General features: G+C 45.3%; 5 protein-coding genes across 13 annotated transcripts; 1 reads left to right on the plus strand and 4 right to left on the minus strand.

The window, feature by feature from the left end:
• On the minus strand, positions 1 to 26,891 carry Pif1B (PFTAIRE-interacting factor 1B). Of its 5 annotated transcripts, NM_001275458.2 has the most exons (16): positions 26,590 to 26,891; positions 26,409 to 26,494; positions 23,039 to 23,761; positions 22,420 to 22,651; positions 19,693 to 19,806; positions 18,819 to 19,082; positions 12,413 to 12,640; positions 12,237 to 12,338; positions 11,445 to 11,723; positions 10,155 to 10,307; positions 8,157 to 9,887; positions 8,001 to 8,099; positions 1,033 to 3,656; positions 898 to 975; positions 686 to 829; positions 1 to 621 (listed from the first exon to the last, which is right to left on the minus strand). In NM_001275458.2, exons 13-16 carry the CDS (start codon positions 3,640 to 3,642, stop codon positions 328 to 330), a joined length of 3,126 nt encoding a protein of 1,041 aa, NP_001262387.1. In that variant the 5' UTR covers positions 3,643 to 3,656; positions 8,001 to 8,099; positions 8,157 to 9,887; positions 10,155 to 10,307; positions 11,445 to 11,723; positions 12,237 to 12,338; positions 12,413 to 12,640; positions 18,819 to 19,082; positions 19,693 to 19,806; positions 22,420 to 22,651; positions 23,039 to 23,761; positions 26,409 to 26,494; positions 26,590 to 26,891; the 3' UTR covers positions 1 to 327. The 5 variants fall into 5 exon arrangements, with proteins under 5 accessions (NP_001262387.1, NP_001303499.1, NP_001262386.1 ...); NM_001316570.1 differs by lacking the exon at positions 26,409 to 26,494; NM_001275457.3 differs by lacking the exons at positions 19,693 to 19,806; positions 26,409 to 26,494; positions 26,590 to 26,891 and adding an exon at positions 25,177 to 25,659.
• On the minus strand, positions 1 to 26,891 carry Pif1A (PFTAIRE-interacting factor 1A). 5 transcript variants are annotated; one of them, NM_001316487.1, is made up of 16 exons: positions 26,590 to 26,891; positions 26,409 to 26,494; positions 23,039 to 23,761; positions 22,420 to 22,651; positions 19,693 to 19,806; positions 18,819 to 19,082; positions 12,413 to 12,640; positions 12,237 to 12,338; positions 11,445 to 11,723; positions 10,155 to 10,307; positions 8,157 to 9,887; positions 8,001 to 8,099; positions 1,033 to 3,656; positions 898 to 975; positions 686 to 829; positions 1 to 621 (listed from the first exon to the last, which is right to left on the minus strand). In NM_001316487.1, exons 3-13 carry the CDS (start codon positions 23,614 to 23,616, stop codon positions 3,642 to 3,644), a joined length of 3,795 nt encoding a protein of 1,264 aa, NP_001303416.1. In that variant the 5' UTR covers positions 23,617 to 23,761; positions 26,409 to 26,494; positions 26,590 to 26,891; the 3' UTR covers positions 1 to 621; positions 686 to 829; positions 898 to 975; positions 1,033 to 3,641. The 5 variants fall into 5 exon arrangements, with proteins under 5 accessions (NP_001303416.1, NP_001189195.2, NP_001163556.2 ...); NM_001202266.2 differs by lacking the exon at positions 26,409 to 26,494; NM_001170085.2 differs by lacking the exons at positions 19,693 to 19,806; positions 26,409 to 26,494; positions 26,590 to 26,891 and adding an exon at positions 25,177 to 25,659.
• On the minus strand, positions 4,094 to 5,638 carry CG33191 (uncharacterized protein). The gene has a single exon (NM_176421.3). The coding sequence runs from the start codon at positions 5,549 to 5,551 to the stop codon at positions 4,121 to 4,123; it is 1,431 nt and encodes a 476-aa protein (NP_788598.1). The 5' UTR covers positions 5,552 to 5,638; the 3' UTR covers positions 4,094 to 4,120.
• CG33189 (uncharacterized protein) lies at positions 5,828 to 6,504 on the minus strand. The gene has a single exon (NM_176422.2). The coding sequence runs from the start codon at positions 6,445 to 6,447 to the stop codon at positions 5,914 to 5,916; it is 534 nt and encodes a 177-aa protein (NP_788599.1). The 5' UTR covers positions 6,448 to 6,504; the 3' UTR covers positions 5,828 to 5,913.
• Positions 20,399 to 22,681, plus strand: Ir85a (Ionotropic receptor 85a; the record flags this gene model as incomplete). Its single annotated transcript, NM_141576.2, has 3 exons — positions 20,399 to 20,631; positions 20,723 to 21,883; positions 21,937 to 22,681. 3 exons carry the CDS (start codon positions 20,399 to 20,401, stop codon positions 22,358 to 22,360), a joined length of 1,818 nt encoding a protein of 605 aa, NP_649833.1. The 3' UTR covers positions 22,361 to 22,681.
• Positions 26,892 to 27,248: the final 357 nt, after the last annotated feature.

Consider the following 27,248-nt stretch of genomic DNA (forward strand, 5'->3'; position numbering starts at 1 on the left):
CATCTCTAACAATGAGATTCATTTATTTAAAGTGAATTTGGTGTTGGTGAACTCAAACGTGCCATCGGAATGAAGCCACCTGCTTTCAATTCCATTACAATGCATTGATATTTGCTTACGATATACTATTACGATTTAAGGCACTATGCAAAGCACTACGTACAGACGATTTCAATTGGTATCCTCCAGATAAAGAACTCTTAACAAACACTACATATCAATACGCTATATGTACAAGCTAAAAAGTGAGGGAGCGTTTAGCTCCTTTGTTCCGATAACGGTGATATCCGACGATATTCGATATAATGATATACATATGATTCATGACTAGCACGGCTGCACGTCCTCCGCCGGCGGCAATTGGTTGGGATCATAATAGTAGAGACTGGGCGACCACGGCCTCTGTGCTCCCGCCTTCAATTCGGGATGAGCAAGTGCCACCGCCTGGCAGCCACATTCCTGGGTCGCATCCTTACCCGGACCCTCGCCGGGAAACTCCTGACCCACCGCTACGGCGCGCACCACAACCTGGTGCGGATTGGTCACATCCGCATTGGTAATAACTCCGGCCTCGTGACGAAAACTGTAAAATCGGTTCGTCAAATGCCCATCCAAGTAAATCTGGAAAGTAGAGAAACGTTTGAAAAATGTTTGCCAGTATATGCAGGACGAACTTCTTCCTCACCTCATATCCTGCTACAGCGCGACAGTCCTCCAATTGCCATTGGACGTAGAGAGCGGTGTTACCCAATGGCCACACACTCTTAATTTTGACGGGAAAACTATCGCCGGGTCCACCTCTGTTGGTCAAGTCTGTAGCCTTAAGGTGCTATGGAATTAAAAATAAGGGGTTATTATTAAGGAAATGGATTTTATCAATTGCAGTGGATGTCGAACCTTTGGTTTCGCTTTCTTGTTGCCGAGCACACAATCCATGGCATGCATATCAACGATGATGGAGTCTATAAAGTATTTCTGCAAAAAATAAATAGTAGATATATAAGATAATGAAGGAATCTCGAAGTTTCTTACCATTTCGCAGAGTGGATCACACATTCCGGAGCGCAGGGTATTGGCAACCGTCTTGCACTCCTCGTCGCATATGAGAGCGCGACAGTGGCAGCATAGGCATCCTTGTTGTTCTGGGGGACACTCATCATCGCATTCCTCGCACTTTTCCAACGGGCAATCTTCCGGGCATTCCTCACAATTCAGCGCGCACTCTTCGCATACATCGTCCTCGCAGGAGTACACATCGTCACCACCACACAGACCACAATCCTTAAGAGCTTTTCGCAAAAGCTGCTCGCAGAGGTTCCTCATATCGGGTGACAGAGGTCCTTCGGGCAATAGCCCAGTACGTGGACCCCGGGGCGCCGGGCTAGGTGACTCCTTTTGCGCACAGGGATCTAAGTTGTAGGGGAAGGCTGCCCAGTCTGTTTGCTGTGTGGTCCAAGGAGGACAGGACACCATGCCAGCAAATGGACACTCAATCTGTTCTGGTTTCTCCTCTTCTTCCGGTGACGCCACGGTTGTGGGTCTCTCACAGATTTCCCTTAGTACTGTGCTAGGAGTTTTTTCTTCTACCTCCTCGCCTTCCTTATTGGCCTCCTCCGCAAGAATTTCTTGCAGTTCCTTGTCGATGAATGCTTTAAGAGATTGGCAGAGATCCGGCTCCGTGGTTGCTTTACCATCATCCTTACTTTCGAACTTTTTTACTTCCTCGTCATCCTCACAATCACGAAAGAAGTCATCATCCAAGCCATCACCCGAACAGGTTAGTGCATTTCCAATGTCAAAGAATTGTTCCGGGCACTGACAAGGTTGCATGTTGTCATTTTCCTTGGGAGATTTTGGCTCAGGTTCTGGTGGAAAGTCCGGATCTAGTTCAAAAGCATAGATATCGGTCTCAGGAATCTGAGGTTCTGCCGGCGGCAGGAAGCACTTGCAGAGGTATTCCTCCAGTTGATGAAAGCACTCGACTCGTTGGAGCTCTCTCTTTGACGGGGGTTTTTCGACTGGATCGCCTTCCCCATTGCCAGCATGTTGGGCCGTACAGCACTCATCGAAGGTTAGGCACGGTGGGCTAGCTTCATCCGCTGGTGCAACTGCATCATCTTTTTCTGATCTCAGGAGTAGTGTTAGTTCCCGGAAAAGTTGTTGGGTCAGGCAGGGGCGAGATATACCGCAATCGCAACCAGGACTGGTCAGTTTCTCCATCAGCATCAGGATGCGTTCCTTACGAGAACAGCAGGCCATAGCCCTATTTCCACAAAGATCCTCTGGTGTCTGATAGCCGGTACCCGCTTGGGCACTTTGCATCCCCTGAAGCTCGTCATTCGAAGAGCACTGGCACTGCTTGCTGACACACGTAGCCTTTTCGGGTTCCTTCGGAGGATCTGCATCGTCGTTGCACAGGCAACTACCCCCGGAAAGACTCCTGTGCGTATGAAGACTGGTCTGGATGGGATCGGACAGTTCGGAGAAGTTATCAGAAGCATCACAGTCACAAAATTCCTCCTGACCCTTAACGCTCACTTTCCTAGAACGGAAAGAGGTACTGGGGTCGCCTTGAGAGTTCTGACAATCGGTGAACTGGGCAAACCCGGATGGATGGTGTATTCTTGTGGAGGGGCATGGCGCAATCTGGATCTCATTTGGGCATTCCCGATCGGCCAGGCTCGACACAAAGGCCTTGGTGGGTTGATGCTCCGATGCGCATAGGCAGGTGACCTGACCCACAATCGATTGGGATCGTGTGGTTGCTGAGGTCTCATCGCCTGGCCCAAAGGAGGGTTGATTGCGCGGGTTTGGCGCCCTGAAATTACTTGATTTGGATGTCATACTGCGATAATTGGGATGGCTCTGAGGAAGTGAACTCATAGAAGGATCCTGATTAGTCTGGGTAGCGTTGCAGGTACATGCAGGACGTTCGTCCTCTTTGGAAGAGCAACATGTACTCTCCGGATCCTTTAAAGCCGACAACCAAGTGACGCCACTCTGAGTTGGCGGATTAGATTTACTAGGCAGACTGGCCAAACTCTTGGATCGACCAAAGCTGCCTTTTGATGCTCCGGGTCTATGCAAGGGAGCGAGAGTGCTTGAGGAGGGGTCCATTGCTCTACTGTAGGATGGTCCGGTTACCAAGTTGCTTTGACCAGCCCAGTATGGTGGGTGGGCGCCACAAGTGCAGGGATCGAGGAGCTCCTTGGTACACGCTGTTATAGCACTCTTGAATGAGGAAGCCTTCTCTGGTTCCGTAACCGATGTTTTCTGGGAGCAGGGCTTCCTCGAACTGGATTTCTCCTGATGACCCAGTCCACATGGACTTGGATCGGTGTTGCATGCACAGGTGTGAGCTTTAACCGCTGGTGGATCGGCGGACTTGGACCTCTTTGCGGTGCATGAGCAGGACGCCCCATCATCTGGATTAGCCTTCGATTCCGGGTTCTTAGGCGTGTGGTGTTTCTGCAGAAAGGAGACCGCCGTCTGCGATGGCTTGTCATGAGGGTCTACACGATCAGATTGTTGCGACTGTTGGGATTTTGACGGCTTCCAGTGGTCTCTCATGTGGGATGCCTCGGTTTGTTGATGGCGGGAGTTGGGGTCGCTGTCGGAATGTCGCTCATGCTGCATGTACATCAGAGCCGGGCATTCTGTGGATGAAATGTTTGGGATAAAATAAATATCTAACAAGGATTTTATACATCAATTCAGGTAAAATAAGAATCTGTTAATAGCCGGCCTTCTGTAACCCTTCAAAAATTCTTGGCTACTTCAGGTTTCTTGCAAACATCTTGACTTGCACGATATTCCGAAACATTGAGCCTTAGCCGCTTACATAAGGTAAACGACATAAGTATGCCTTAAAAAATCAAATCCGTAAACAGGATTTAAAATGTGGGAAATTTCAATAAAGAGAAGTGATTACAATTGACATATAATAGAAGAAAACTGATCAGCAGGAAAGTTAGCACGCTTACGATATTGTGGCGGCTAAGGCTCGAAAATTCGAGCACTCTTAACCGATACCGAACCGATTCCTAAAACCGTTTCAACTCGATTCCCCGGCTAGAACACACATAATTCGATTCGATTTGATTCGGTGAGCAAACACATTTTATTCGATTGGATGGCTCGTGGGTACGAGCAGTTCCTTGATCTCATTGAGTTGGATCTCGCGACCCCGCGTGATTTCCGGACGGGACCACATTTCAGCGTGGTACAATTCTAAGAACTTGGCCTCCGCCTTTTCGCGGCACGGACAAAAATCGAAGTAGGAGGTCTGGCTGCAGACCTCCCGATCCTCGAACTTAGTGAAGATGGTGCCGCGCTGTACGCATCGGCAAACCTTGACATTGGTGTGCTGCTGGTTTGGGGCAAAGGAGCGTTGCTTCCACGGACACATGCAGCAGCCACAGTTGCCGGGACAAAACACATTGCCTTCCTCGTCCATAATAGGACTGGGATCGAAACGGCACGGCGAACAGTTGGAGAACTCCTTGTTTTGAGGCAGGGCAAGGTAGTACCGCTTGCTTCCCGGCGATCTTTCCGGCGGCGGCGGTCCCATTTCTTCTTCCGGCTGCGGTCCTAACATCTCCTGCTCGCTAGACAAGAGCTCATCGGATTCATCCGACTCGGTGATCGGGTGTTCCGGCTCTGGAGCATAGATTATCAAGTGCTCCTTCGGGGCCGTTGGTTCTATCTCCACCAACGGTTCTTCAATTGGCAGTGGCTCAGGCACTGGGGTAAGAGTGAGCTCTGATTCGATATCCGGCAAGGTCAGGCAGGAGATTGAGATGACCTCCCGTGCCCCCGGGTCGTGCCAGCGGCAACATGTGGCCGGAGTGCAACGGTTACACTGAGATGTTGAATCCCCACAGCTTCCTATGTATACCGAACTGGCGGACCCTTCGGCTAGCTGTTGCGATGCACATGGACGAAAGTGTTTGCTGGCGGATTTACCTGAGCTGGGCTTTGGAGCCCTTGGACCGGAACGCATATACTGCTGCGAGCGGCACTGGCAGATGGACTCTTTGCGATGCCTGGTGACCGGTTGTTTCTTTTGCTGACACTTGACCATCTTGCCGCTCTGCGGATTGAACTCCAGCGGCATCTGGACGGTGACGGGCTTTCCGTGCAACGGACAACCAGCGCGACCCTTCTTGGGGTCCACCAACCGAGCGGTCAACTCCAGGGTGACGGCACATGGCTGATTCCAACCACCTGACTTGTCAAAATTCTTGAGTAGCATCTGTGTGGCATTGGCCGCCCGTTCCAGGGCATCCCGTATCGCAGCCGGATCATCGAACTTGCACCGGCTGGTGGCACTACGGCCCTCCTTTGGCGAGTCCTCACCCGGACCTTGACAGTCGTAAAATAAGTCCTGTTCGCTGCGCGTCTGCTGGAAGTTTTCGCCTACGAAAAGCAGTCGGGTGGAGTCCAATCCGCGACTCAATGTCATGGAGCTCTGGTTAACGAAATGACTCCGGGAGTAGTCACTCCGAGCGATGCTTGGATCGATGGGCTGATTAGAGAATTCCTCGTCCATCACGCTTAAAGAGCTTGAACTGTTTTCCCCAAATCAAGCTCTGAACTCACATTAAATTTTAAAGTGTGTGTTGCCTGCTCGATTGTGTCTAAAATACTGATACCAAATGGAGCACAATAGTGACAGTATTGAAAACGTGACCTCACTGGCCTGCTAGTAACTCCTATGAATTTTCGATTTTCCTACGCTGTTCTATGTGTGGTGTAGCCAAAGCAAAGCGAAAATTTATAAAGATACCCAACATACCCAGCAATTACCAGTGAAAAAAATGCATTTCCCAAACATAATCCAATTTAGTCACCAATGAATTTTGAGAAAAAACAACTAAGTGAGCAAGACGTGGCTCTTGATAAGTTTAAAATTTACGTGTTTTGATTAGGTTCCTGGCAATCGGGACACACTTCATCCTTGTTGGACCACTTTACACTCGATCTTCTGCTCTTCGACTTGTTCTGATTTCCAGGTGCATTGCATCCACAAAATGTGCCAATTGACTTGGGCTGGAAGATGTTGACTTTGACCTGGCCGCTTTCCGGATTCAGTTCGATTGGCAGCCTCAGGGTCACTGGGTCGCCGATTAACTTGCACTGCCTGTCCTTGGGGCAAGGACACTTGTCGTCCGTATGTAGACGGGCACTGACCTCCAGGGTGGCCGGATAGAAAAGTGTCATCAAAGGACGAGTTGGCACGGAATCAGTGCCTCCGTAGCACCTTAGCAACCGCTGGGTGGCAGTGGCTGCCCGCTCCAAAACGGCCCGAATCTGGACAGGATCGTCAAATCGAGGCGCTTGCTTGCAGATCACTTCATCACCACCGCCCACTTCCAGATCTGGAGTCTCCTCGTCGTCACTGCGGCAGTCATAAAAGATGTCTAAGTCCTCAAACTCGCCAATCATAATGCTCAACGTTTAAACAATTTGGATTAATCTGATGCCGTTACGAATCTGCCGATAAAACAGTCTACTCTATACAAAGACAATAATCTCAGAGAACTATTGATGTTGAATTATAATGTTCCTGGTTAGCTTCCTATAATTAGATCTAATCTGAAGATCTTATACACGGCAACCTTCAAGGAGACCGAAATAAGGGTCAGTCACTTGGTAATTTACATTTATGTTTGGTGTATTTACATAGAAATAAAGCTCTATTTCTTAGCTCTGAACAAGGTGGAATTGCTCCTCTCCACGGGAATGTAGACAGTGCAGCAGAACTCCGATTCCGCCTTGTGGTTATGGAAGAGCAGAAGTCTTGTGTGGATTCGCTGCTCGATTTGTTGCAAAAGCGCCGAAGATGCAGGCTTAAGGGCCAACTTTAGGTTATGGACACAGTCCAGAGCAGCCACAAATCCTTCATAGCTCTCCTGCGTCTTCTGAGTACTCTTTTCAATCCACATGTCTTGCAAAAATTCAAGATGCTCACGGAAATCCTCTCCGCCCTCCCATAAGTGAAGAAGACGGGTCCGGAATGCGGCAACATCGAGGTATCCGTCCACGGCGCCCTGAATCAAATCCACGAAGCACCTGGTTCTCAGAGGCATCAGGAGCAGTCGTTGCTCCACACCCACATCGACCTGTGTTCCACACTCAATCGTCTCTGGTTGAACTTGCATCTCCTTTTCATTGCACTGTGTCGTGACCTGAACCTCCTCCTCCAGGGTTTTCACCTCGTCCGTTTGTACAAATGACACGCTGGCCAGAGATTCCCAATTAAGATTAACAACTTCAGCGTGAAGGGAGTGCAGGGAAATTCCGGATCTGGCCGAGTGAACCGAGTGAACTGACAACAGAGAGTGGAAACTACTGCAGGAGAGGCTCTTTTGAAGAGGGAAACCCAGAGTTCGATTGAGCGTACGTGGACGGTAAATGTGACGGAAGAGGAAACGCTGTATTTTTCGCTGGTGACTGTTTGGTCTTGGATGCTTCTCCTTCTTATTCTTTGCTCGCTTTTTGCTTTTCTTTTTGAGCTCGGGTTCGTGCTGCTGATCCACAGAACAAACCTCGTTGAACATCTGTCTCATGGAATAGGGCACCGCGGTGATCTTCTTCTCTTGCTCATCTGTTGGTCGAATTATCTGCGGATTCGCCCTGCTGTCTGATTCACCAAGGTGTAGTTCAGATTTTTGGGCAGATCCCCCAGCTAATTCCCGTACTATTGACCGGCATGAGGATGTCACGACACTAACATAACTAGATTTCTTGCTGCTAACGAGATTTCTTTCTTGACTTTCCAGATATTCTGAATCGACTTGACTTTCTAGACTTCCCGGATTTTCTTGAATGACCTGATTATCTTGAGTTTCTTGATTTCCCTGGCATTCTAGACTAGTCACAGTTGATAGTCCTGTCTCAGGTATTTTTTCTGAGGAGGCATCCTGGACCGTAGCCCAACTGGAGCCTTCGGGTTCCGAACCAGCTGGCTTGGCGGGCTCTTTGCTTTGGAGACTCACCTCGGACGGACTCTGTGAGAGAAGGGTATCCGCCAGTTGCTTTACACTGCAGGCAATTGCTTGGAAGTCCTTGTGCAGTGGTAGACCAAAATCACGACCCTGTAATGATAAGGTGCTGTAAGGTTTCAGTAAAATTCTAAATACTACCAGACCTACCTCGAGATCGAGTAGGGCCACGCCCAGTCCCTGGCTGGCAGCCTGGAGGCTCGGTACCTCATCCTTCTTGGCCCGCTTCGCAGGACTATCATGGAGTTCATCGGCCAGGCTGTAGCCCTCGGGCATAACGCCCAGTTTGCGTTCCAAGAGCTGGCATTGTTCGTCCTTGGTTCGCAGCTCGTCCTCCAGGCAGCGCGCCCGCTCCTCCGAATCCCTCATTTGGTTCTCCATCTGGCGGATTTTGTTCTCCAGCGTGCCCACCTCCTCTTTCAGCTCGCCATTTGTGACCTCGATGTGCAGGTAATCCTTTTTGATGTTGAAGATCTGGGTGCGCAAAGCATCCGTCTCCTGCCTCAACTGATCCTCGGTGTTCTGCTGCACCTTCTTGGCAAAGATAAGGTCATCCATCAGTGCCTGGGTTTTGCGCCTCTCGTTTTCTAGAGCCTCTGTTAGGGGCATCTTGTGTTCCGCCTCCTTTTCCATTTTGGCCATTAGACTCTCCAAGCTGCACTGCAGAGTGCGATTCTCGGTGAGCAGGTCGCGATGCTCCTTGGTCATGCGGACCAGGCAGGACTTCAATGACAGTTCCCCCTCCTCCAGCTGCTGGATCTTTTCGGTCGCCGCTCGGGAATCCTCCCGGAGGCAATCTTGCAGTTGGGCTATCTTCTGCTTGAGACTGGCCTCCTTGGCCTGTTGGGCCTCCTCGCGCTCCTTGTACTGCTGCTCCAGATCTACCCAGTGTGAGTCTGCTGTTTCCATGGCTTCGTAGTGCCGGGCATTTAGCTCTTTCAGTTGGCTACGCAGACTCTTGACCTCTTCCTTTAGGTAAACGATCTCCCGTTCCTCGCCGGAATCGGTAAATCCCGCTTGACCGAGGTCAAACTCCGTTGTTTGGATCTTGGCACTGAAATCTCGATCCTGGTGTATAGAAGAAGTGTAGCCCGAGGAGAGGCGGGGGCTGCCTCCCGGGGAGGATTCCTCGTTGCCCATTTTGGCTAGTGATAACAAGCGGAAGATTAGGAGTAATGGAAGCGATCTTCTCAGATCCTGAAGCTCCTTTCTGGCTTGCTTCCTTTCGGCCTGCAGATGCTCCAGTTGGGTTTCAGCTGCCGCTAGATCCTCTCGAAGGATTAGTACCTCCGCCCTGCAATCCTGATACTTGGCGCCTAGTGCTTCCTTGCCGAATTCCAACTCCACGTTGCGCTGGCGAAGAATTTCAAGTTCCACCTCGTTACGCTGCAAATGGAGTCGTGTATCGTTCTCGGCCTCCTCAAACTCGCACTTGGCCTCCTCCAACTGGGCGTTTTGCTCGATTAGCAATTCCACTCGGTCCGCAAGCTCTTTGAGATCCTTCTCCAGCTGCAGTTCCCGCTGCAGTCTCTGGGCCAAGTGCCGTGCCTGGGTCTCGCCGCTGCTCTCGTAGATCAGCAGCTTGCCCTCCAACTGCTCCAATCTCTCCTGATAGAACTGCAGATGCGGGTGGCCAATGGGATTGGGATTCGAAAGCAGATCGCACTCTACGAACACTCCGCTCTCGCTGAGGCTGCTGCTCTGCCACGAGCTCACCTGGTTGCAGTGCCTCTTGCTTGGCGTGGGCGGGGCTGTGGGCGTGGCACAGTTGCTATACGGCTGAACTGTGGCTACGATCCTGTGGTTGTGACTTTGACTGTGGCTGTGACTGTGACTGTGACTGTGGGTTGAATTGTGCCTTTTGGGAGTTTCCGTCCGGTTCTGTATGTACGGGAACAAAATAAAACTTGAATTTTAGCGATTTCTTTGCTCAAAATATTAACAATGTTTAAATAAGAGTAATGAAAATAGTGAGCTGGGAATCAATAAATTTATGGATTGTATATATTTGCAACAACGTATGTAAGTTACTCCACAAATATCTGACAATCATTAATGTGCTAGCTGTGCTGTGGAGTTTCTAGTAAGTTGCTAGTAAGGTGTAAACCTAACAAAAGCCGAAACTTGAGGGCTGCGGGCATTACACACCTGATCGCCTGGCATCATGGTATCCAGATCCAGTTGCTGGACGCACTGCAGCAATTGTTGCAAGCAGCGCTTGTCCCGATCCTCCAGCCGCTGGGCAGACTGCTCCAGCAGATCCTGCAGACTCTGGCAGTGGCCCTCGCAGGTGCTCTCCATCTAGATTGAAATAAATCGGGGATTTCGGGGGTGATGTGATTAGATATAATCCGCTGATTAACAGTTACTTAGGCAAATTAACACTGGCTTAATGCTCCACTGCCACCACTGACACACTCTCATGTGCACAACGATCTACATCTAATTTCACTTTGCTGGCTGCTCGAATAATTACTTTTGGTTATTGCAATTAGACGAGTGAATTGGATTTTCAAGCTGAACGACTTCACTGCTGCTGGCTGCCAGCTGAAACTGTTCGGCTCTAGAAATTAAGCGTACCGAAACTGAAAAGCAGCAAAAATGATTGACGGAATAGGGCATCGAACTGGAGATACCCCTTAAGAGATTTTACAGATAACTGAGCATTATAGCTAAGATATTTATGTGATTGAATATAATACAGGATTATGTGACCACCAAATCGATTGAAAATATTTCTAAGCCCCCATATCATCGATATACCTTTATATGCTCCATTTAATGGTCATCACAAAGGTGTGGGGCCATCAAAGCCTTTTTGCTCGATTTGGTTTTCTATGAGCAATGGCAAAACACTCATAAGTATAACAAGATACATAGATGGCATCCACTTAGGGCGCTACCCTTATAAGTAGCGTTTTAAGCGCTTGAACACGGATTTGGGTAAAACAACTCTTAGACCTAAGCGTCTACATGGCCAAGAAGCGACTCTAGCATGGGGAAAATTGTAGGCGTTGATCACAGATCGAGGTAGTGACATAAAGTCAATGTGCGCAGATAGAGTCACTAACAATTGGAAAGTTTAACCACAGTTTTCAATTCCTGAATATTTTATAACAACACAGGCTAATGAGTTAGCCATTAACTGCGGCTGATCCAGTGAAACAATTTCAATTGGAAAATACAGAAAGATTGTTTGTGCCGTTAAACCAAAACAATTTCCGTGCTGGCTTAGATGCCAAACAAAACTAAAAGAGACTCCAGCACACATAGTTGGCCAACATCGCTAGCTTGGCTCTGAGCGAACTCAAGTCGGGTTCCACCGAATGGCTCAATTCATTCATAAACAACCAAGCCAAGTGAGTCACTCGTTCGAGTGGATTCGCAAACTGGTCTTCGAGTGAATCGTGCTCAGTGGTGGGGGTGCCGTTTGCCTACCTTATCGCTATCATCTTCCAGCTCGAGTATGCGAAACTCAAGGAGTTCATTCTGCTCCCTCAGTTCGCTGGCCTCGTCCTCCAAGCTCGACTGCATCTCTTCCAGCTCCTTGATGCGCTGCATCAGCTCCCCGATCTGGGCCTGCTTCTTGGCCCTGCTTATGGCCGCCTTTTCCGCGGCATCCAGCTCCTGTTTCATCAGCTGCACCTCCGTCTGCAGGCGTTCGTTCTCCTTTTGGTACATTTCCGCTTCCTTTTGCAACTTGTCCAGGTCCTGCAGCTGCAAGAAAACGGGGGTGGATTTGATTAGAATCTAAAGGAAACGGTTCTAGAAACGATGGGAAAACTATGTCGAAAACAATCTTCAGTTCTGCGAAACATTCTGTCTCACAAGATATTCCTTTTGAAACTCAACCAATAGTTACTTTTAACATAATATCTATTTATGATGCATATAAATAGTAAGAGGAATATAGGTCCTCTTACTTAATTTACTATAATTTATATGTTATAATTATAATTTTGATCTATTTCATCAAAATCAAAATAAAAAAAAATCTATTGTTTGAAAGCAAACATGTATAAAGAGTTATCAATATGAAATCGTAAGACTATTAACTAAGAGATCTTGCTTTGGGTTCCTAGTTAAGATAGATCGTTAAACACGGACTATCATTAATCAAATCTATTCAAAGCAAACTTCTCATGCCAAAAATTTGATGGACTTGTGATGTATTTTAAAAACCCAGCTTTATGTAGGTCCATCTCTTGGCAAAGAGATTCCGGTACTTACTGTTTGCCAAATCACGCCGCTGTCGGATCCGCTGGATGGCGGCTGCGGGCTGATGGAGGGCGGGGCCGAGGACAAGGCCGAGTCCGTGTCCGAATTGGGATCCTTGGGAAGGCAGGGAGAGCGGGGTTAATCGAATGCCAGATTTCGACAGAATTTCTATGCCATGACTCACTCACCTTCGACTTGGCTACTGCCGGATGGCTGTGGCTGTGGCTATGGCAGTTACTGCCTACCAGCGTCGTCATCCAAGTGGTGGCCCTCATCTCGTCGGGGGCCCTCATCCGTGTAGGAGCATCATCCAATCCATTCGGCTGACTGCTCTTCATTGTTGTGCGCATCTCGAGCGCTGATTTATGTGCATTTTTCGTATTGTTGATTAGCTCAATGTTCTTGAGTTGGGTTATCTGCGGGAAATGGATGGGGAAAAATTAGAAAATGTCGTGCCATAGTTACATTTATTCACCACCTATTCACCATCACTCTCTATCACTCCATTTACCCACGTTTTCTTCGGGCGACCTGGCCCAGAATGGACAAAGCAATTAACAAAAGAATCTGTTTTTTATCTGCTGTTCGTGGAGCGTGTTTGTGGCATATGCTATATAAAGAGGGGGGCATTGAAGAACGAAGAACTTTGAAAAGAACGCTCCGCTTTGCGGTATGCTCTTTACATGTGTGTTAACAGTTATGACTTGATTTCTTGCCACAGACACACTTTTCGCTTAAAAAGCGCCCAATCATTACTATGGACAGGTACAGGTTGCTTTTAATCCGGATAATGGGGGTACCACAGTGGGTCCCAGAAGTGGGTTCAATGACACGGTCGAGAGATCAGAGCGGTCGGCAAAGGTGCGTCTTAATCGCAGATTAGCTGGGCCAAGGCACCGGCCTCATGCACATCCAAATCCACAGCCACATCCAGTGTAGCAACAATGATCCTGGTCGTGCATCACGACACTCCACGCACTATTGAGTTTACCATTCAAAAGATTTCGCTTTATCGCCGGGTCGCATCACGACTTTCATGGTCACGATGCCATCCATCTGGCCAGCTGTCAGCTAATTAGCCTCTAAGCCCAAAGCCAACACAACTCAACTGGACTCAGCTCAGCTCAAAAATCAAGCAATTTCAGCCGAACCCAGTTCAAAAAGCCAAATCACTTTCCAATCAAGCAACGCCCAGTTATGTTTTACTTTCATGTCAATCGCATGTTTTATATAACACCCATAATAGCAGTGTTATTATACGCATAATGCAGCATTATGCTAATTTGTGGGTCTCGTTGGACATGTGTGTCTGGGGCCGGAGAAATCATTAATCAATTGTGAAACGAGCTATAGGCACGTATATTCGTATATTCGTATGCCCAAAGGTTTTCCGTCAGCCAAGTGCGTCCAGTGCAATGACCAACCAGCGTACATCGCTTCATTTCACAACTGACCGCACTGGGAAAAATGTATGTATACTATACTTCAGAAACTCAAAAGCTGCTTTTGAGATCATATAGTCTCAACAGCACTAATTAAGGTTTTGCAGTCTTTTATAACTATCTTGAGATCTCCATATATATCTCCATATATATAGCTCCATAGCTCCATATATAAATATATTGCATGATTGATTTCTGCGATATTACTCAATGTCTTATCAAGAATCACATTATTGATTCAGTTCTGATTAAGTTCTGCTACATTAAGATAGATTTTAAAGGCAGAGATTAGTTGTTCCAAGAGCAGAGAGCTACTTATATATATACGTGAATATCCAGGGACTGGGCCCAAAATGGAGTTGCCTTTGCTGAAGTATTGCTGCTGGCGTTGGTGTCGCATGCCTGCACGTCTTCGATTGAAATTATCGGCTGTCGTGGAGAGCCGGGCCCCGAGATTGCCTGCCGACCGATACTGACCAGCAGTCAGACACCGAGCTAACCGTTATGGTAATTTCTTGGATCGATTCCAAAAGAACTTTTTGCATAACGGCCGGTTAACGAACTCGATCGACGTGCTCTGGGCGATTAAGCACAAGTGGCTGAGAAGCTCTGGGCACAATAACCAAAACCCATTCCCCCGGTTCCAATTCACTCAGCTACCCTGAATCTCCGACTCCGAGTCGGATTATTCCGGGGGACCTTTTGATAGCTCTATTGATGCCATACTCGTATGCCATATGCAGATTGCGCTAAATGCATAGTCAACGTTGCGAGACGGAGATGCGCCATCGGGTCGATTTCAAACGCTCGATGGATTGTTTGTAAATCTGTCGGCAGACAGGCAACCTGCTGAGCCATATACGATGCGGAGATACCCAGATACAGAGATACCCAGACACTCAGATACTCAGATACTCGGAGACTCGGATGCACATGGGTGTGTTTATGTCTCGCTGTCGGTTTGTTTGCACAAGCCGCGGGCAAAGTGATTGTGATTGTGATTGTGTGAAATGATTTTCCTTTCCGCAGACAGGTTTCACTTCGATCGGTGCAACTGCCACTGCAACGCCACTCCATCTGCAGCTCCAAGCTCCAACGTTCCGGGTTCGACTCCCCCGGTCCGTGGACGTGGACGATTACGTGTAACAGCATCAAAAGGCATCGCCGATGCCTTACAAACAGCCATCGCCAAACTAATAGCACTGGCGTGCTTACGACCTGCATGCAGAATCGATCTAAGCGATCGCTGATTATAAGCAATGAGATTTATCATTTTATTTTTTAACTATTTCTATCATTAATATACTTTTTTTCTGATTCTAGACCCATCAGTTTGGCCTCAATTGTATGTACCAACTAGTAGGCATGTATATTTTCTTATATTTGCATTTGGCATTGTAATTCAGGTTTGTCTCTCTGCACAAAGGCACTGCTTTGATTTGATCTTGCGAAAGCGAAAGTTTATACGCGCTAATGAATTATGTTGTATTGCAGATGGTATATGGGTATAGGGTATATGGTATATGGTATATGGTATCGGCAGGGCCAGCCAAGCGCAACTCCCCGACGATGGGATAAGCTAATTGAACTAATGAATGGACTGGCGGGGCCCTGTTGACATATATGCATTGCGTCCGTTAATTTGCATCGATATCGCCCATCGAACCCGTGGATTAACCGGGGTGTCCAACTGTGGCGATAGCCGACTTCCTCGGCCGAAGTCCGACATCAAGTCAAAGTCGAAATTGAAGTCGAAGCCTTTCCCTTTTGATCTGAGATACCACAGCGAGGTAATTATTCATCCGTCGCGGCCTCAGCTGTTTTTGATGATGGCCCCTTTTGTGGTCAAAAATTTGCAAGATTTTATTATAGACGCTGTGTGGCAGAAATGTCAGGCAGAGACCACTTTTGATATAGCCGATTGATAGTTAATCATCCGAGATGATCTTTTAATGGTTTTTGAAAGTGGATTGAATTGGGGCCGATAAGCTCCAGTTTTCGCTTTCCGAGCTGTTTACTACGCATTATTTTTTATAATTTAATAAGTGTGTTTTTTTCGATTGGTGGTGCCAGCTTTCAAAATAAAGTTTCATATTAATACTTGTTTAATATGTTCGAGGTCTTGAAATTACAGAGCAATTTTGCCTTGCGGAGAAAAGTTTTTAACAATGTTATTGTGTTCGGTGTACACATAAAGTTTAAATTGGATTGAAAAACCACCGAAAATCGTTAGTTTTAACTAAGCTCCATTTAGAAGCGCGGAAACACCAATCTAAACTTTTGTTCCTTTCCCTTTTATTAAATGGAACATCTTTGCTCGGTGAATTCTCGAATCATATTAGGCGCCAATCGTACAGGTGTATAAGCAATACGCCCCACCATTCCATTCCCATAAATCAGATTTCCCACACAAAACTAATTGTCTATGGACTACGCGTCGTATGAGCAATGCCCGTGAAATGAGTAACAAGTGCTACCAGAAATAGGAATCACTTAATGGCTTATACTATATGCATGCTTGTGTATATCTACTCTAGCTTTGGCAGTGGTCAATTACCTTGACATCCCTTCGGTTATAGTAGTAATCCATTGTCAGGCGTATTTATGCATTATTCCCACATATGATGTATGGTGCCGATTTTGGTTGACAAAAACAATTAGCCGCAATTTTCAAGTTTTCGTCTCTCGGCGAATAGTTTTCACCGTGGTAATTTCACTAAAACATCGAAATTTATAGACACATTCCGGCAAACGATCCGCGATTTGCATATGGTTCACATTTCCATTTCACACACCCCTTTTTTTTCTCTCTACCATGTCGTTTAGTTTTCTAGTTTTTGTTGTCTGCACACTTTTTGTGTTGTGATTACTTTGCATATTGGTCGACTGGCGTCTTGTTTTAGCAACATCATCATCACAATCATCATTACCAACCCATCCCATCCCATGCCATCCAAATCCATCCCATCGCTTTTACTGTCGTTTGGCGACGCCGATGGGAAGTTGGGGATGACTAAATTTTTGCAGGTCTCCGCAGCATAGTCATACTCGTAGCAACGTATCGTATTTAAAATAGCGTTAACATTTTAAAAGCTTTTCACTGACCCCAATTGGTGGTGTGCACACACACACTGCCCACAACCACACACTTTTTCCTTAAAGACTCTTGACTTGCAGGCGAGAGTGGTGGCTAGTTGGCTACTACACAGGCGAAAACATCAATCAATAAGGTGGAAAGATCAATATGCATTCGGCAAATAATGGCACAACGTCTTATTCAGTGAGAGAGTTTGGCTAATGCAAAGCTATTCGGTTTATAATGTAAAAACATATTTATTATAAACATAATTGTCTGCTGTTGGGCCTTAAAGTCATACAACTCATCTGGCACCGTACCTTTCTTTAATTATTATTAATAATAGCTGTTTACCAAAATTTAAGCTGTGCAGTTCCTAACCTTTTGACACTCGTTTATTGTAGCTATTACGTTTATTTTGTTACTAATTAAAACAATTTTTTTTTTGTTATATATTATACCTAACAACCTAATAACAATTAACAATCAACAACTAACAATTTCACCTTTTGGGTGTCGTTGAATTAAAAAATATTTTATGGAGCAGTTAATTGCGCACACACACACTTAAATGCTTTACTAGGTTGTTACCCTTAAATAAACGCTATTTTAACGAGTTTGCGATACACTTTTTCTCTGCGTGCATTAATTGATGTTGCATTTAATTCTTGCTGCTGCTGGATGACATCGTTGACCGATTGTTGATGATGTTGCTGCTGCAATTTGCTATTTCGCTATGCAAATGATTGCTGACTGCTAGAAACTGGCGCACTGGCCGACATTCGATCGCGGATTAAAGAGTTCTGGCAGATGCGAGCCCCGATTTCGATCGCGAATCCGATTCACACCCATTCCAGATTCCAGATTCCAGATCCAGATGACACGGCTCGGTGATCTCGGGATCTGGGGATCTTGGCTCTTGGACGTAACAAATGCTCGACTACTTTGGCGGCAATAAAACAATTACGAGAAATGAAACAGGCAAGATTAATGAACTGTTAAATCGAATTCGATCACTGGAACGTAACGCGGCTATATGGCTATATGGCTATATGGCCACGAATTGCCAGTTGGTGGCAGAAGGAGAGATGGATGGGGGCAACGGTGTGAAAGGCAATTAATTTTGATCGTTTTTGGCATGTTTCACTAAACTATTATAGTGCAAAGTCGGTGAAATTATGGTTTCGTGTGCGTTAGACAATGCCAAAGTGAAAGACAAACTGCGAATCGGTTTTCCTATTCAAAAGGTAACGATTGTTTGTGTGGCATTTGGTTCCTTCATTTTCGGCACAGAAATCCAGACAATGCACCCCGATACACGCCGATTTTCATTAGCGCCTCTTTTGACGAAACCACAACGATTCTGGGCCGCGAATTTCACCTCATTATGCACCGCTTGAACTCGGATATATACCCATTTGATTTGTGCACTTCACTGGCTGTTTGCTTATAGGATTTTTGGTATTATATCGGGGCTCATATAGTATCTCTGAGACACCTGCGACACCTGCGACCGCTGCGAACTTAAAAACCGAACTGACGGCCATTCATGCGAGCGGTAAACTCTCGAGCGGCGGGAGAGAAAGTGAGTGAGTGAGTGAGTGGTGCGAAAAACCGGCTTGGAATCGTCAGCTCCACTCTCTTTATCTCTCTTTCTCTCTCGCTCACGCCAGCGATCCACTTGCAACACTTGCGCTGCTGCAACTGCAACGCTGCAACTGCCGCAGCAGGTTTTTTTCTCACTTTTTTCCCTTTTTTTCGTTTTACTTTTTTTTCATGCCCACCGCTTATCGACGCGGCGATTGTTGTCTTTGCCATTCTCATAACTAACGCAAAATTATATCATAGATCATGCCAATAGTGCATAACCACAGGGGTAAAAGATACAGATATATCACTCGGGCACCATCGCCAGGCAGATACATATATGGATACACTTGCATCCCGAGATACAGATACTGTATCTGGCCAAGCTCTTAACTTTTAACCCGACTCTCCGGCAAGTTCAAGTGCTGCCCCCACTCCAAACAGCTATAACATAAAAAAAACGGCCAAAGAAACAAAATACAAACTCACCTCAGGTGTAACTTGAGCCTGGCGTATGGGATTTTGCTCGGATATATCTGTATCTGTATCTGGTTCGGTTTTAGCTTTTGTTTCTCCCGCCGCCTTCGTAGTGGGTTTCTTTGGCTTTTGGCTCGTTTCGTTGGGGTTCGTTTTGGGTTTCGTCGTCGCTGGCACTTTGGCTTCATTCTGCTTCAGCTTCTTGGGACTCTGCAGTGCCAGCAAGTCCTTCCTCAGTTGTCCTATATTACGTTCTTTGGTCTTTATTTCCTCTAACTGGAATAATAAGTAGCAGAGATTGGTTAGATTCATACTAAACATATGGAGTTTAGAGATATATGAGCAATACGTGTTCATCCACCTGTAAAACTGTTCAATAATCAACCAGAATTGGTCTAATATTTATACAAGCCCATGTTGGTGGCTCAATTCAGCGTTATTAAATGTTTATACCATTAATGGGAATACACAACTTGTTGTGTATGTTTTTAATGAGAACAAATGGTAGGTAACTATATCCCATTAGTTTGGTGTAAGTGCAAAAAGAAATGTTTATATGTATATGGTCTTACTGATTGAAACTAAACTCTAGTAATAACATCACGAAAAATGAAAATGTTTATACGAATATATGACCAGTAAATCAAAATGATATAAGGCTTATAATATGGGTACTTTATAGCAGCTAGTTGAATATGACCTGTTTTCTTGCTGTGCAAATTCAAAATGCATGTATGAATTTCAATGGTGGTATGAAAAGTTGCCCGTCCGCTTCTGAACCGCCGGGTTTCGTTCCGTAACGCTTCCCCCCCCCCCCCCCCATTCACAACCACTTCTTTTGAGCCAACTTTTGGTGACCCGTTAGCAGCCGCTACGCACAACTTACCAAACGTGTTATTTCAATTTTGGCTGATTTCTGTATGTGAGTCAATCGGTTTTCGTACGCGTTCTTCAATTGCCGCATATCGGCAGCCTTGAGTCTATCAGCCTGCCCCATAATCTGCAAGAAATGGTCGAATCATACATGTTTGCGTGTTGCCAACTTTTTGGATACGGGGCTCCAAGCAGCGGGAGATACCAGAAGCAAGTTAATCCATGCTGTTAGTTTGCACTTTGCGATTAGGTCGCGTACGTCCATTAACCAAACGAGACACAAAAACACACAAAAAATGCTACATAAAGAACGGGAAAGGAAAGTTCTTGCCACAGTCGAAGAATCGCATACCCTTCATAAAAAAAAATTAAAAAAAACGAAAATTTTACAAATAGCAAACACCTAAAGACTTTCACTTTATTGAGTTATATGCCTACTTAAAATTCATCGCACAATCTTGGGAACTATAGAGGGTTACTAAAACCTGAAATTAAAACAGTATGGAAAAGAATATTTCTGTGTTAATTAGGTAATGCAATCTGTAGGCAGTAACTCGCAATGTTCCTTTTACAGGGTATAAAAGTGCAGAAGATATAGCATAATATTTGCTTAACGCCCTTTGCCGATATGGCAAGCATTAGGGAAATTGCTATATCGAAATTGGCTCTGGGTATAAAAACAATGGTGTCATCCCTCTGCTCAAACAGTTGGCATTGCAATGTCCATCCAGTGGCTAAAACACATTCTGCTCCTGGCAATCCTGGTCAATTTGGCCGGGACACGGGAGAATCACATTCCGTTAGATTTGAAGAAAAGTTCGATCGTGATGGTCAAGATGAGTCAGATCCTCTGCAAGGCTCGGATTAAGGTCCTGTTCGTCTACTTCGAGAATCAAACCTCCCACGAGCATACGGGTCAAATACTCAAAGAGGTGACCAAGTGCGACATATCGTACATATCTCTCAGGCAAGTTGATCATTTAATCCCATAACAATACTGATAACATATAATAACCACAAATATTCGAATATTTTACTTTCAGGAATCAAAATACACCACTGGAGGCGGTCAAGGATGATGGCATACTAATGTACATGGTGATGATCACCACAAACATATCACAACCATTGGAGCTTTCACTTATCCGGAAGAAATCGGCTGCCAAGCATCGATCGCATGTTTTTCTCTTGGTCAGAGATGCGGATACCGTTTCCGATGCTTGGATGCGGGCCAGTTTCCGGCAATTCTGGAAGATATGGCTACTGAACATCGTGATCCTCTACTGGCGAGATGGACGACTGAATGCCTATCGGTACAACCCGTTTATGGACAACTATTTGATACCAGTGGACAATAAACCAAACGAGGTTCCAACTTTAGAGCAGCTTTTCCCAAAGACCATACCCAATATGCAGAGGAAGCCGCTGAGAATGTGCATCTACAAGGACGATGTGAGGGCAATCTTCTGGAGACAGGGAACTATCTTGGGGACCGATGGCCTGCTGGCGGCCTATGTGGCTGAGCGACTGAACGCGACCATGATGATAACGCGTCCGCACTCGTATAACAACCACAATCTCAGCTCGGACATATGTTTCCTTGAGGTGGCCAAGGAGTACGTGGATGTGGCCATGAACATTCGTTTCTTGGTTCCGGATACCTTCAGGAAACAGGCGGAAAGCACGGTATCCCACACGCGTGATGATCTTTGCGTGATTGTGCCGAAAGCCAAGACTGCTCCCACTTTCTGGAACATATTTCGCTCATTTGGCTCATTAGTTTGGGCCCTAATTCTGGTTTCTGTTCTGGTGGCGAATGTCTTCTGCTACATCCTGAAATCTGAAGTGGGTAGGGTTCCCATGCAACTTTTCGCCGGAGCCCTAACTATGCCCATGACCCAGATTCCGCCAAACCACTCGATCCGATTGTTTCTGATCTTCTGGCTTTACTTTGGACTACTTATATGCTCGGCATTCAAGGGAAATCTGACCAGCATGATGGTGTTCCAGCCTTATCTACCCGATATAAACCAATTGGGTGCGTTGGCTAGGTCCCACTACCACATCATCATTCGTCCAAGGCACGTAAAACATATCCAACACTTCCTAACCCTGGGACACAAGCACGAGTCCAGAATTCGGGAACAAATGCTGGAAGTTTCCGACACCCAGATGTACGAAATGATGAGGAACAATGACATAAGGTATGCGTGTACGTGGATTAATTGCTGTAATTCCATAAAATCTACTTTCGCAGATTTGCCTATTTGGAGAAGTATCACATCGCCCGTTTCCAGGTGAACAGCCGTGTGCACATGCACCTGGGTCGTCCGCTTTTCCACCTGATGAACAGCTGCCTGGTGCCGTTTCACGCCGTTTATATCGTCCCCTACGGTTCACCCTACTTGGGTTTCCTGGACTCACTGATCCGGAGTTCGCATGAGTTTGGATTCGAGCGATACTGGGATCGCATCATGAACTCCGCCTTTATTAAGTCTGGAGTAAAGGTGGTAAACCGTCGACGCGGGAGTGGCAATGATGAACCGGTGGTCCTCAAACTGCAGCATTTCCACGCCGTATTCGCTCTGTGGCTGGTGGGGATCGGGATGGCATGCATTGTGCTGGCCTGGGAGCACTTGACCCACAACTACAATTTGGCGGTAACAAAGCGGCGGGACTAACTATCGCATGCAGCATGCAATGTGAGGCGGATGATTGTGTTGATGTGGCGTCCACTTACCTGGGTCTTCTCCTCCTTGTTTCGATTCGCTTCCTTCAGCACGGCAATCTCGTTAGTCAGTCTTTGGATTTCATAGTTGATGAGGCCATCGGCGGTCACATGTGCACCACTCGATTCTGGGCCCGATTCGATGGCCTTCTTTATACCGTTGCTCTTCTTGGCCATTTCCAGCGTATGCTGCAACTTCTTCACTTCACTCTTCCACCGACGACTATCTGCGTCATTCTGAGCCCTGGGTTGAAATAAAAAAGCGATAGATTGCATTTTTTAATGTCTCTTTAAATTCAAAAGATCAGATCGAAATGGGTTTTAATATCAAACGTGTGACTATTCTATCATATTTTATATCTAGATGAAACCAGAAATATTTAAATGTAATCTTGAACAAACTGATTGCATGTATATTTATTTCCGAGTTTACTGATTGCCAATCGTCACTTTCATGAAAGGTCAAATATGTTTTCAGTGCACGAATACTTTTAAAACGAATGTATTTGTATTTGATAACTCAATTTAAAAAGTTTCACAACATTATGCAATATAAAATGGTGCGATTAAGGTAAAATGAAATGGGCTTATCACGTTCCTTATTGGTATATATGTATATTAATGGACTTACCTTAAGGCTCTCACTGCACCGCGTTCTGTGATCAGACTGGACTTCAGTTCATTTACCTCCAGACGCAGTTGCTCCGTGAGGGCATTTAGCTTCTGGATGGTGTCCATGTTCTCCTGCAGTTTTCTCTTGATCCTTTGTGGAGGTGCTGCTATCACATTTGTGGTAGTCACGCCACCAATTATTACGGGTCGTTCTCGATCTTTTTCTGCCTTTCCCAGTTGCTTCTGGGAGCCGGCAGATGGGCCCTTCTCGGCCTCAAAGGATTGGGTCTCCTTGGGTCGCAATTTGCCGCGACAATGCAGCTGGATGCCCTCGATGCGAGTGCGCTTCTCCTGATTCACCGTATCCCCAACGGAAGTCAGGGAGCTGCTCAGTTTCTTCTTGCGCTTCAACTTGTTCTTGGCCATCGTTTGCCAGTCTTCGATATCGTGCTTCTCCGTGTGGAAGCTCTCTTTGAGTTTGGAGCCAGGATCCGTCCGGCGGACCACAGTCCCATTGTGGGGCGCCAGGATATGGGCGGTCCTGCTCATTGTATTACATCCCTTGCTAGAGGTCGTTTTGGTTTGGTTTTCAGCCATTTTTATGTAACTTTAGTATATAAAAATGTTGCCGTCGTTTTTTTTTGGGTTTCTGCTTTTTCAAGTACTGCATATGCCGGTGCACCCCGATCCTGCCGAAAGTCCCTGCTATACTTCACCTGGTCATCGTTGGATTCTCCTCAATCTGTAAGCGATATATTCAAAATAAAGTATACAATAATGTGGCTTTAATAATGCTTTAAGCATATACAATAAAAGCCCTACTCTTATCTACTTATTACAAATTATGCCTTGAAAAATTACACAGTATACAGAATTCCGAGTCTTTGCCCGCATGGAGGTTGTTTCTTCAGAATCGCAAAGATTCCCCTTTGTCTGTCAGCATTTCAATGGCTTCTGTTTAGCCGTAGACTCTTCAACGCTTTTCTTCACTGGGTTGAACTAATCAACAAGTTTCCCCCATTATTGATTTCAGCGGAAAAGCTTTTTCCTTCATTTCGCCACATCGGGTCGGGCCACACATATGAATGAAAAACGAAACATATAGGCACCCTGGGACTGGGAAATAGTTTACAACGCCAATTGCGTTGGGCTTACCAAATAAACTGGTCCGGAATGACTTTTCTTAATGACGTCATGTGGCGCGCCTTTTGGAATAGAACAGAATATGTACGTACATTCATATGTACATGTGTTTTTTTTGTTTTGTGAGGTTCCCCACTGGGGCGCTTTACACGCAATAAAACCGCTTTTCATTACTTTTTTTGTTCTACAGAAACAGAATTCTTTGCACTGCTCCCACATCCGCCCCAAAGATTATAACAAAGCATCTATATATATACTGTATGAGGTGCACACACGAGTAGGCCCACAGTTCATATGTTCATAGAATGCTCTCCGAGATTTCTGGCCGATCATCTTTATCAAGGCCACGATCTATATACACATGTAGAGCGACAGATTTGTGTACTTAGCAACCTTCTGGCGCCTAATTGGAATTTGATTTGTTTTTCCAGCTCGATACACTAGGTGTTAATAGGGAGGGATCTTAAGTGAGTGGTGCCCAAGTTTATTACTTTCTGGTTATCAACATAAATTATAAGTAATTATTAGTAAACTTTATGATATTGACTCTTGGACGTATTTCAAAACCGAACTGTTAGTGGAAAAACTACCCTAAAAGAGGTGTTCGTTCCAAATGTATGTAATATTTATTTTGTGGCTTTTCTATAAACTGAAGGACTGGGGCTAATGATGGCTCTCATGTTGCATTTCATTTAATTAAATTTAAAACCGCCCCCAGTCCACTCGATAATAAAGTGTTTTTGGGGTCGACATACACGCCATGGTGACATCACAGCCTCGGTGTGACCGGCTTGGTTGGGATTGGTTTTATACGAGCAAAGCCACCCACTCGATTGCCATCCACATCCACAGCCATCCACATGGGCAGATGAAAGTCTCTTTTTTGCTCTTTAAGTATGTATATTTTCAGTCATATATCAATTTGAAAATATTGCCAAACGATGAGTCGGTCAGCCGTCGAGTGTACAGTCTGCGGCTCTTTCGGCTGATTCACCGAAGATCACGTATACGCACCATTAGCTCTGAAATCCTTGGGCGTCGTAGACCAACAGTTGGTGTGCCTCAAACTTCTGTATATGTTTATTCACTCACTCACTCACTCACTAAGTCGACCGACGATGTTGTAATGTAAACAGTTTATTTACTGCCTGCTTGCCACTGTTTCTTGCAGTGTAATGACGTCAATACGTTAATTTTCAATCAACTTTTTTCGCGCACAGACCAAGTAGAATATCGTCGGTATGTGGAGCACTTCTTCGACAATTGTTAAGCAAAGTATGATATATTTTTGTTCAAATATATTCACACAGTTCGTACAGGAAGTTCGAAATTATATCAATTAAGTTACACAAGTTCGTCGGAATAGAAGTGAGTTATGTTCGGTTCGTTTGGGGAGTATCCTAATTAGTTGCAATCAATTTGAATTGTAAATTAAAAGAAGTGTTCTATACTAGGTAAATTTCGTTGCTCGGCGATAGCAGAGATCTTTCGTTTCGGCCGGACACCGATTGACTAACTCGGCCTCTCGAGCTTTCGCAAGCTCTTTCACATTTGCCTCCATTTCCATTTAATTAAAAGGAGCTTTGCCATTTATTCATGCACTTCTTGGGGTTATGGGGTGGCAAAGCTCGGGTCTGTGTGCGTGCCCCGAAGAATGGCCGACGTGAAGCCGGAAGAGCCCATCTATTGAAAGCCGAAGATGTTTTCCTCCCGGTTCCCGACTTCATAACAAAAAAAAACCAGTCGCGTGTTTATTAATAACCAAAATATGCACACAACCCGCCACGAAATTGGTCAAAATAACAAACAGTGAAATAAAAGATATCGGAACTTCAGGTTGATTGGATATTAATTCGGTATAAGTTTGATAAAGTAATGATAAAATTCAGTTAAATTGTTATATCTGTGTAAACATTGTTATAAGTACTTCCGCATGATTAAGGCGCGTTGCTCAAACATATATCAGCACAAAGCATTTGTGCTAGTTTAAGTTTAAGAGCAATCTGAAGACGTGACATTAAAGCTGTTGAAACGTGCATCTATTATTATATGTTTAGACCAGAAGTAAATAAATTTGGTAATAAACATACTTGCAAAACATTTAAGTTGCTCAACTTTTTTATAGTCTTTTTATGGCAATTAAAATTTCATACTTTTAATTTCGATTTAAATGCCAAACGTATTGCGTATGAATATCTTTATGTCTATAATCCCCAACAGCTGAAGAATCTTCACAAATCACATACAAATTTGACAATCGCCTTAACGACGCGATGAATGATGGACACAATTAGAACACATTCCGATTCCAGTCAGTCAACACAGGGGAAATCTAAATAAAAGCACAAAAGGGGAACAAACTTTGCACTTTGATTTGAGTGCCTTATCGTGTGGGAGCCCCACTTCACTTTTCTTTTTCTTACTCACTATTTGCATTTTTCATAGTCGGTTCAGCATCCTGATTTGTTTCATAATCACTCGGCAATTGTCTAGTATCCGGTTAGTATCCATTGGCATCCCTTGTGGTTCGATGTCGTCGTTAAGAGGAGTCTTGGGCAACTAAAATTCCAATTCCACATGACCGAATTAGATTTAGAATGCTTTCTTTCATTTAAACCTATTTGCGGTTGAATGTTCTGGCGTTTTGGCCTTTCAAATGACTCTTCTATTTTTCATTTAATTGCTGCTCGGTGCACAACTCACTCAAGTTGAGCGGTAGGAACAAACTGAAGATGCGGCGCACTTTCTAAAATGGAATAAGCGACATGCGTGCGTGCATCGCCAAATTTATATAAATAGAAGGAATCACAAATCTATATTTGAAGTTGGGAGCAATTTCAAAAAACCGCTCGCCGGTCAAGAGTGACGTCATGGAGCCATCGATAACTTTTTCGATAACAACTACCAGCTGCATATCATATTAGTTTAAAATGTTCATCAAAAAGTGTGGAAACTAGCTTTGTACCATAAAGTTAAAAAATCGCAAGATAGAAATAAATAGATAGTTTTTTATGAGTTAGGATTTCAAATTTCATTGTAAAGTGCGACTAAGTCCCCAAACGTTCACACTGGCTGCAAGCATCGAT

The sequence above is a fragment of the Drosophila melanogaster genome, chromosome 3R (assembly GCF_000001215.4).
Source record: "Drosophila melanogaster chromosome 3R".
NCBI lineage: Eukaryota > Metazoa > Arthropoda > Insecta > Diptera > Drosophilidae > Drosophila > Drosophila melanogaster.